This window comes from Aethalodelphis obliquidens, unplaced genomic scaffold, assembly GCF_003676395.1.
Source record: "Aethalodelphis obliquidens isolate GAN/ISIS:26980383/991018 unplaced genomic scaffold, ASM367639v1 scaffold8, whole genome shotgun sequence".
Taxonomy (NCBI): Eukaryota; Metazoa; Chordata; class Mammalia; order Artiodactyla; family Delphinidae; genus Aethalodelphis; species Aethalodelphis obliquidens.
This window is the reverse complement of record NW_020837952.1, coordinates 61,906,307-61,917,145: the sequence shown is the minus strand read 5'-3', so window position 1 is coordinate 61,917,145 and position 10,839 is coordinate 61,906,307. Positions and strand designations below refer to the sequence as shown.

At 53.8% G+C, this 10,839-nt stretch overlaps 1 protein-coding gene across 1 annotated transcript in view; it reads right to left on the bottom strand.

Annotated features, from left to right (window-relative positions):
• Positions 1-10,839, bottom strand: part of TBC1D22A (TBC1 domain family member 22A) — a 313,594-nt gene that overhangs the window by 125,996 nt on the left and 176,759 nt on the right. The window contains exon 9 of the mRNA XM_027108023.1: positions 3,589-3,698. Within this exon, the coding sequence (XP_026963824.1) occupies positions 3,589-3,698 (110 nt within the window). The remainder of the gene's footprint in view (positions 1-3,588; positions 3,699-10,839) is intronic.

Genomic DNA, 10,839 nt, shown 5'->3' with positions numbered 1-10,839 from the left:
AAAAAAAAAAAAAAAAAATTAAATCTCTGGCTGGACTCCTCACGTCATACCTGAGGACAATCGACCTCATTATGAGACCCGAGTGTGGCTCTATCCTGCCAACGAGACGGGAAAGCCCACGTCAGGGCCCTCCACCTCACGTTCCCAATGGCCCCACTGGGAACATGCAGTCAACTCACGATGCCCAGGATCCGAGGAGCAGGACATGGGCAGACAGACCCACTGTGTCAGGATCCCAAGTCCAGGGCACAGCTCCCCCAGCCCCAGGGCCAGCCGACGCTCCCTCGCGGCGCACGTCCTCCGTCTTGTACTTTTCCTCTTGTGAGCTCACCCTGGGGGCCCCTCCATGAGAGCATGTCTCCCTGCGGGGCTGCAGCTCCCACGGTGCTCAGCCAGCCGCTGGGCTCCCTGGGACCCTGAGGTCCCAACTGCATTCATAATGATACTGAGGCATCACCTACCTCTGTCGCCGTGTTGCCATTTGCTGTCACGCTACGGAAGTGGTGGCAAGTAGAAGTGCTGGCTCACGGCACAGACCAAGGCCGCGTCCACAACCGTACTCAATGCCACACACTCGTGCGTTAAAAAGAGGCAGTTTCACTGAAGGATGTCCTGGGTGACACAGGAAAGTTCCTAATCTTATGCTTAGTATTGGGTTAAATCTTGACCCTTGATAAACATCTTTTCAGTGTTCTATGGCAAAAATGGGAAGCACGTGTAAAGCTCTGGAGACGTGCACCCAAAAACATTGATTTCTTCCAGAAAAGCAATTTTTGGTGCAATTCTCTGAGCTGAGAGCAGAACTGGATACATTTTCCAAGAGAAAACGTACTTGAAAGAATGACCAACAGGCAAATTGGTTATTCAAACTTGGGTATCTGGCAGACCTTTTCTCAAAAATGAACAAAGTTACCCTGTCACCTCAAGGGAACCAATTCACAGTGTTTGCTGCCAATAATAATATTTGCACTTTTAAGCCCAAATCTGAATTTTAGAGAACTTTTCTCCACCACTCTGGGCTTGACAGTTCCTTATGAGACGGTGGTAACACTAACAAAGGTGATTTTTTGATACTGTATGATGAGACGCACCAATGTTTAGAAGATCTGCATACCTCGGGCATCCAGGATTTTCCAGTGACCAGTGTCTGATGTGACAGAACCATGCGTGTGTAAGAGATCTATTCCAAGTGCAAGACAGGTCAATGGATTTTCCTGTGACTGAGCACAAAACGTCCACGGATGTGACGTCACATTCACACTGCATGACCTTTAAGAAACTACCACCTGTTCGGCTGTGGTACAGTATTAAAGGGAAAACATACTACAACAGGTTGACTGGAGAAACACATAGGAGAGTTCAGCTGTCTTCTGTCAAGGCACGTAAAGTAAAACCATGCCTTTCTTCTCACTAAACATTTTTGTTTGGGAAAATATTCACTTATCATAAAAATATGTTATTTATAATAGCGTACAATGGGTTTATGACACCTGGTCCATGTTTCCTCTTGATTTTAAGTCAGTTCATATCCTCACACTTATCCAAACCACAATGGCGAGAGTACTTGCACACACTGAAAAGTCCCCCACGGAGCTTGCATGGGGTCACGGGGGATGGCCTCACCTAAGGGAATTACAGAAGAGCCCCCCCAAACTCCCCGGATGCTGGTAATGGGCATCGCTGAACGCTTGCTGGCCTGGCGTGCGTGGTAATCACACACACACACACACACACACACACACACACACCAGAGAAGCATTATGCCTTCCACGCAGCACCCTTGTCAAGAAACCATTTCATCAGACAACGAATCTCAGGTGAAAAATGAAAAGCCAGTATCGGTTTCATGGTACAGCTGATTTTATTTACAAGTGGAAGCCGGATAATCTTGTATTTAAATAGCAGAAGTTCCACCGCTCATGAGCAGAAAAGTGACATCTGAAATTTATAAGAAGTTTCAGATTATGATTCAACCTCCTTTCCAAGGAGGAAAAGAGTCTTAAGTTTTGGGAGAAAGACTGAAAAATATGAAAACATTAGCAGAGTAGAGAAACGATGAATTGATGCTGGGGCCAAAATCTGTCGCCAGCAGGCACGTTTTTCTTTATGAGATACAAAATCAGTCAGGAGGAGTCCTGCTGGGCTCTCAGATACAAGCTTTCTATTGTTCAACTCCAGAAAGGGCTTCTGCTTTCTCTTTGTCAATTCCTAAGTTATCAAGGGGAATGGGAACCCACACAGTTTGCTTCAACAGAATCGTCCTAGCTGATTTATTCAAATTAAACCTCAGGGCCTCACTCAGCCTTTAGATGACATCATAGAAAAACCTTGCTTGGGCCATTTCCATCCAATCAAGCAGCTTAGCTGAGGCCTCTCCAGTGGGCGGCATCAGGAACGCCTGCTATGACAACAGCTCAGGAAAAGCCAAAGCTGGTGGGAAACGCCTGTGACGAGTGCATCCGCAACACCAGTCCTCTCTCTTCAGGTGGAAGGGCCTTCCTTACCTGGGACAAGGGGATCCTGGCAGAACCCAAGGCCCCCGCACAGCGTCCATCCTGTGGCGGCCATCTTTGGACCGTCCTCCAGTGAGTGACCGGAACGAACCTCAGACCAAAACCCCGCCCCAGGCTCTTCCTCTCCTCTGTTGGCAAATTCACGGTCCCCCTCCAGGTCCCACTCTCCCCGCATGCGTGTCGTCGGAGCGTGCTTTATGCCCTGTGCCGCAGCGCTCACACCTCTCCCCTTCACCCCACGGTGAGCCCGGGAGCTCGGCCCTAAATCCCTTCTCCCGCCCCAGAGTGGGTGCAGCCCCGGCCCCAGGCAAGCGTCTGGCAAAGCTGTGTGGGCACCAGACAAGCCTAAAATGGCCCACAGCTGGCTCGAGGGCCGTCTACCTACCGCGGCCACTTCCCGCCACACGCAAGGCTCCAGCCCATCTTCCTGCTCTTGACCTGCCAACGTCCTCCTCCCCGGGCACTGTGTGTGAGTTTCCCCCTGATTTAGGGGAATGGATGATTCCATAAAACCATCCCAGGCCCCGGAAGACTCCGGCTTTCCAGGGAGAATCCCAGCCAGGGGCCCAGCTGACCCCAGGTCCAGCAGAAGCCCCAGCCACGGGAGGCAGGTTGCCCTCCAGCTCATGCTTCCCTCTGGGACCCGGCAGCGTCACTTGTCCTTGAGCGCTGAGATCCCTGACCGGAGGCGGGCGGGGATGGTGGGGCTGGCCGCTGACAGCCCGGTGTCACGGAGGCGGAGCCAAGGCCTTTAAGTCTGACGCCCTTTAAGAGGCGGGTTCCTCTGAACACAGTTCACGCAGACAGTGAAACGGCTCGTCAACGACGCCCCGCGCTGGGGGGCAGGACCACAGTCACCGGCGGCCGAGTGGGGCGGGGTGAGGGGTGGGGGCGGGGGGGTGGAATACCCGCGGGGATCGGACTCTGCAGGGGGGGCCTGGTCCCTCCGAGCCCTGCGCTGTGCCCTCCAACCGGCTCCAGAGGCACGTGTGCGCCCGCAGACACACAGTCACCCTGAGGAGTATGAACTCCGCCAGAGGGACGCCACGGGGGGGCGCTGCCTCCGGGGGCTCACCTGGATGCCGTCCAGCAGCCGGCTCATGCACCAGTACGTGTCGGCCTCCACGTTGCGCAGCGCGTCCGCAGGCACGCAGGAGACGTCAGCGGTGTCCACGTCCTCCTCATCTGTGCCGCGGGGCAGGGGAAAGACAGGGAGCCGTCAGCCCACGGGGTGAACGAGGACGTGCGCTCGGCCAGCAGGACCCGCCTCCCCACCCCCGCCCGTTCTCCTCGCTCTAGCTAGATGACTTGGCATCTTCCACCTCATCGCTTAATGGTTCTCAATTTTAATACCTAATTAGTTGCAGATAATTCATATTCTGAATCCTCTCCAATTAATTAACATAATTAACATATTGTAAATCATTGCTTCTCAGGCATTTCACATCCTAATAAGAGAGGACCTAAAATATCAATTTATTACTTATTCCTCACTGAGGTCTGAACGTTTTTTCCTAAGATTTCTAAAATTCTGCTTCTCATATATTCACATATTAATTCAGTAACAACCCCTCTAAAAACCCGTTTCCAAGGTTAGAGTTCCCAAAGCCACACTGCGTAAATACTTCTATGCTGTGAGCAACCACGAAGGAAGCAAAAACACAGATGTGTTTGAACGAAAGAATAGGCAACGGTGCTCTGAATAATTTCCTCCTCCAAGCATAAAAAATCGAATGAGAAAGCATAACTCAAAAGCTTTAAAATGCAGAACAGACGCCTAATTGAAATAGCTTATCAGACATTTGAAGAGATTAACTTTAGATCCTTGTAAAAACTGCTGTCATCCAGCATGACACTCATAATTTTTTTTAAATCGTGCATCCTGTTCTTCTAATTTTATTTACTTTTGTGTATTTTGCTAATGCGTATGGCAGCTTTGCAAGGAAAATGTTCTTCAAGAAAAGAAACATTTCAGCCCAGAATATATTTAGAAAGTTTTAAGTGGGTAAAAATGACAATAATCATAATAATGATAACTGCTAACATTTACTGAGTGGTTATTAGATGCCAGGCACTCTTCTTCATGTTTTAAACACATTAACTCTATTACGGCCACCATTGCACCCCTTGGGAAATGGGGTACAGAGAAACAACGAGCCGGCCCGGTGGCAGCCTGGTAAGGAGTGGGGTCAGGGTGTGGACCCGCCATCCGTCCCGGAGCCCGGACTCGTAACTGCTCCCACAGAGCAGGCCAGCCCTCCGCACCTGTGCACACCTCACACCCGGGCTTCGATCGCTTCCCCAGCAGCAGCCCGACACGGCCTGACTCCCACCAGGTGCTGGGCTGGGAGAGCCGCCTGTGAACACCCTCCCACTCCGTCCTCTGTTCACAGCAGAAATCGGAAAGTAAAACAGGGAGGGTCCTTCCAGGCCAGCACTCCGCGGGGAAACCAACCAGCTGGGGCCTCCACGGGGGGCTCAGGAGCCCAGACAGGAGGCCACGGCCCCGGACACACATCCAACCGGGCACAGCCTCACGGCCATGTAGACCACAGAGCAGATCCAACTTCTAATGACCGCGTCTCCCTGGAAGCACGTCTGTCCTTCTGTGCAAAGGAAAACAGCACTCTTACCTCCCTTCCTTCATCTGCTCCCCCTCATTCACTCAACGAGTTTTTTTGTTGGTTTGGTTCGGTTTGGAGGGTTATTTTATTGAGATGTAATGCACGTACCGTAAAGCTCACCCCTTTAAAGTGTACCACTCAGTGGGCTAGTATATTCACAGGGTTGGGTAACCATCACCACGATCTAATTTCAGAACATTTTCATCGCCCCTGACAAACCCTGACCTCATTAGCAGTCACTCCCCATTCCCCCTGCCCCTCCCAGCCCCCAGTAGCCACCAGGCTGCGTCCTGCCCCCATGGATGTGCCTGTGTGGACATCTCACCTCAGTGGAATCACAGGACACGTGGCCTTTCGTGTCTGGCTTCTCTCACTGAGCACGATGTTTCCAAGGGTCACCATGTCGTAGCCTGTGACAGTGCTTCCCTCCTTTCTATGGTATAATAACTTTCCACCGTACGGATGGGCCACACTGTGTTTATCCCCCGCCCCTCGGTGGTCACTGGGTCATCCCCACGTCGAGGCAAAGTGACGAGAGGCAGCAGGCCCTCCCTGTGTCCCTAAACTCCGGACCCTTGGGCACAGAGATGAGGAGAAACAAACGCCCCCAAGAAGCTGGTGGGTTAAAGGGGAAAACAACTTAAAAATGGAAAACGGAAACATTTAGGTACCAGATAGTCACCGGGTGATGGGGGAAGGGTGGGTTACTCGGACCCAGGCTGTGGGCTCAGTCAAGGCCCTGGCAGGCAGACCCAGGCGGCCCTGCCCCTTCCCTGTGACATGGGACTGGGATGAAGAGTGCACCGGGGCCAGCCCTGAGCTCCCCTCTGCCCGAGTGCCCCCGTGAACCTGCACCAGCCCAGCTGCCCCGCTCCGGGGCTGGGGCCCTCCCTCCTGCACTGCGCACCGCTCTGCCCGCCGGGCTGGCCCAGCAAGGCGCCCGGCCTTGGAACTCTGCAGTCCCAGGAGGCTCCCTATGCCCACACGCCCTGAGCACACCCTGGGATGGAGGCCCACCTGATTCTGCACATGGCCTGGCTCCGGAATTTCTCGTGGCAGCCGAGGCGGGAGGTGTCATCACCGCCAGTTCACAGATGGTGTTCACTGCCCTGCGCTGTAAGGGCTGCCCTGCACCGGGTCCCACCCATCACGACGCCCTTCCTGCTGCAAGATCAAGTTCGCAGACAGGAGTGCAAGTCACCTCGTCGGGCGGAGACCTGCTCGCTGGGAAACTCGATTCAGCATCCCCCCAAACTAGCGCAGAGCTGGATTTATTTTCCGTTCTCAGGGGACCGCGTTGACGATAATCAGAGGGCTCCTCTGGAGGTCTTCCGTCCACGTACCCTCTTTCAAGGGCCTTCAAAGCACTGAGACACTTCCTCAGCTATAAGAAAAGGCAAGCGGGGGACTAAAGCCCTCCCCAGACCTCAGCGCCTGGGTTGAGGCAGAAAAGGCGCTGACCGCCACAGCCCTGGGCAGTAGATCAGGAGTCCCAAGTGGACCACAACCAAATATAAAGGCACAGGACGTAAAAGCAGACATTTAATTAAAAAGAATCTCACTTGTCTTCTTAGATCATAGAAAACCTTTAGGGGATGATTTAAATAAATTCTTTGAAAATGCTGTCCTGCCATATGCTTGTTTAAAAAGCAGTTTGTAAAACAATCCCCTCTTTACCCACAACTCCATTTATATGGAAAACTCCACCGCTGCACGTCTGCGTAGACGTGCACACGGAGAACACTGCTCAGAGGGACGCCACGGAGAACCGTGGGTGCCCCGGGGTGTGACTGATGGGGTAGGAAACTACCACGCTTTATTCTCTACGGAAGGGTACAGGGTAAGAAGAGAACATCCATTTTCACAATGCAGTTGTTTTAGCAATAGGGGAAAAACGTTGGTTAAGCCATTGGGATAGTTTAACTAAAGTCTGTCTTTTCCACAGGTAAATAACCCTAGAGAAAAAGTGCCCAACAGTGGTGGTGCTGTAAATGGTTTGAGAAGCTCACAGGGTGTTTGGGGGTCGGAGTGATTAGAGTGAGGGGACCCGCTGGCATTCAGTGGGTGGGGCCAGTGCTAGCCAGCCTCTGCCAGACTGGGCAGGTGGGCAGGTGGGCAGATACAGGAAACTATTAAAAGAATGGAAGGTACTCAGCCTGGTCAGGAGAAAACCACACAGGGATATAATTGCTGCTGTGAAATATCCCGAAACCTGCCTTAGGCAAATAGAGAGCAGAGATTTCCTGTCCATGTTTCCATGTCCAGGAGATACAGAGCATCATTGGATAAATGAGCTCAAAACCCTAGGACACTGCGATGACGAGGGTGCCCACCATTGACGGACGGACGGACGGACCGAGTGTCGCGCCTGAGTTTCCACAGCGCGTCCTCTGGTGCCGGGGCCGTTTCATCTGAAAACAGCCCGCTGAGGAGAACACCCACACCCGACAGACACAGGGCCTGCGGGCAGGGAGCGGGCCGGGAAGGGCAGAGCCCAGAGGCTGTGCTGGTCCCCTTGGTGTCGCCGCCGCTCTGGACGGGACGGGCACTGGGGCCTCTGACTGCATGTGGAGAGGAGGAAGGAGCCCTGGTCCCTAACCTCCCTGCATGGCAACAGCTCTAGAAAAGCAGGACCTCGTGCGTAAGTAACAATCCCCTGTCCCCGCCCCCGTGGGACTGCCGCACAAGCTCACCGAGCTTTCCGTCTCCTGGGGGCGGGATTCCCACGGCCTCCTCCCTAACTGGAAAGGGGAAATTGCTCAGTTTAAACAGCGCTGGGACCATCACGGGATTCCAGGACAGCGATCGCCAGCGCGCGCTGGACAGCGAGCGGCCTCATTGAGCACGAGGTGTGGGGAAGAGCGCCGGCCCTGCTGGGGAACAGCGAGGGCAGGGAGGGGACCAACGCTGTTGTTACGACTACGTCCATCACCCCCTGTGCACGAGCCCTGCGATAAACCTCTTCACATAATTAGAAGCTTAGCTGGTAATCGAAACTAGTCCCTTCTGTGTGAGCAAGCTGGACCGTTCTCCTGTCTAAGCTGCTGCATCGCTCAACTTGGGAGTTGTAAATTTGAAACCCTGACACTTTGATGATGGAGACTCCAGCACTTAACTACATAGATTTGGGCTCCAATGTAGGGAAAAATCCTGCTTTGGCCAGAGTAGTGTCACAACTCAAGGCTGTAAATTCACGAAACTCCTTGGCCCGGCAAAAAGAACGGACGCTACGATCAGATTGGCTGAGCAGCAGGAATGCTCAATTCTAACGTAAATAACGTTCAACGCAAGGTCACGGACTACACCCTGTCAGAATGTCCAGTTCTGTGACGGGGTTGAAGACCCGCAGCCCACAGTCCCGGGCACACGTGGGTGGATGGGCTGTCAGCAGACAAGGGGTAACAGATCAAGGAAAAAGCAAGGACCACGCGCTCCCCCCTGGTCAGGCAAGACGGCACCGCTGGGCCACGCTCAACTGTCAACCTCCGGCCCTGAGAGGGACCCCAGTGACAAGGATCGACCTTCTCTCACCAACAACAGGCTATGTTTCCGTCCCACCCCACCCCAAGCACACCCCCCATCGGGGCTTCCAGTGTCACAGACGTGCAGCCCCAAGCGGAAGGCACGCTCTCGGGAACAGGACAGAGGCGGGGCCGGGCAGCTACTGGTCTCTTCCTATAACAACACAGGTACCTGATCCCCAGGGGAAAGGGCCTCCTGGCAACACGGGAAAACGGCAGTGGTGGTGTGGGTAAGGAGCCCAAGAGTGAACGGAAATTTCTGTATCTTTAGTGACCCTTGTTTTCATAATGTCCTTTTGGCAAAAGAAAAATTTTTAATCTCATAACATTCTTTTAGCTTGAAGGGATCTTTGATTTTTTTCATAATTCTGTGAGCAAGAGTTTTTGGTAACAGAAACGCTACTGGTGGAAATACTGATTGATTCTATTAACTTGTATTGAGCACTTGTATGTGCAAGAAAACGTGGGGATGGTTGGCAGGTGAAGACGAAACCAAGAACCACCCGCGGAGCCTGGAGGAAGAGGGCACCGGTGCACGCGCTCGTCACGGACGCGCTCACTCACTCATTCTGCTTATCGGCCTTATTTATTGATAACATTTGTTGACCTGATTTATCTCTAGGAAGATGCAATTCACATGGCCGTGTCTGTGAACAAAGAACCAGCCAACTGGAGAGTGAGCAGGGACAAGGGGCAGACACAGCAGGTTCAGAAGAGCACAGAGAACCTGACCCCCGGGGAGGCGTGAGCAGGGGAGATGTGGCATCCGAACTGGGCCTGGGAAGACGCAGAACAGAGCACACAGGGACGGGAAAGAAGGTGACGTGAGGGAGGGGCCTCAGGAGGCAGAGCCAGGAAGCTGCACGGGCGTCTGCACAACTAGGCGGGACAAGAGGTGGTGGGGATCCTGATTCCGTAGACCCCAGCGGCAGGCTCCAAAGCCAGACTTCCTCAGCGGGAAGGGGAGCCGTGGAGACGCCTGTGCATTGGCGTCTGCACGCAGGGGGGTGGGGGGCGCAGGGACCTGATGGAGGGACAGCACTGTGGACAGGAAGAGAAGGCCGGAGGCGGGGGAGATGCTCCCAAACAGAGCGTGTGAACCTCAGCCGCCACAGAGGCTCACATGAGATCCTGGGCCGCACCACTCATGTCCCCCATTGGTAAAGTCACTGCCAGAGAACAGATCAACTCCACACCATGAAATGCCAGGTACTGGACCACCTGCTGCAGAGGACAGGTGGCAGGCCAGGACGCGGCAACGCCCCGCGGCACTTCCTCCATGGCACGTGTCACGAGCTGTGTCACTCCCTGCTGCTTTACCTGTGTGCTCTGTCCCCCCACTGCAGTAAGAGCCCCTGGAGAGCAGGGCCATACCCACCCTGCCCTCCGTGTCCCCAGGCCCTCCACCCACACACAGCAGACGCCCCAAGAACACCCGCCAGGGCTTCCCTGGTGGCGCAGTGGTTGAGAGTCCGCCTGCTCATGCAGGGGACACGGGTTCGTGCCCTGGTCCGGGAGGATCCCACATGCGGCGGAGCAGCTGGGCCCGTGAGCCATGGCCGCTGAGCCTGCGCGTCCGGAGCCTGTGCTCTGCAACGGGAGAGGCCACAGCAGTGAGAGGTCCGCGTACCGCAAAAAAACAAAACAAAACAAAAAAACACCCGCCAAGTGAATGAGCAGACTGCCACCAAAGAGCCGACAGCCTAGGAGGGAGGAGTAACTACATCAACAGCTGGACCTGGAACACAGTAAAAGTTATGCCAACGCACTCTAGGAAGAATGAAAAAAGACCTTACCCCAATGTCTCTGGTTAAGGGAAATAGCCAAATTATTGCTGAATTTAAGATTATACATAAAGTCTAACTTGCCTCCACTACAACAAGTCAACCAAGGAGAATTCCTTCAAACTGAAGGAGGCACTCTTCCAAACGATGTCACGTACAGGCTGCCCTAACAGCCTCCTTTCTGCAGAAGCTCAGGGGGCTCTGAGAAGGCCAAGCTCCCTCTGATCTTGAGGCCCCCTTGAAAGGCTGCAGCTCATGCTGAGCTCGCCTTTGAGAATTGCAGGCACACTTTCTCAGGAAAACAGGCCCCCAGGTTCACGGGCTCCCGCCCTCTCCGTGCTCCAAGAGTCATAAGCAGGACACACCTGGCCTTCCCCAGGGGCACACAGACCATTAA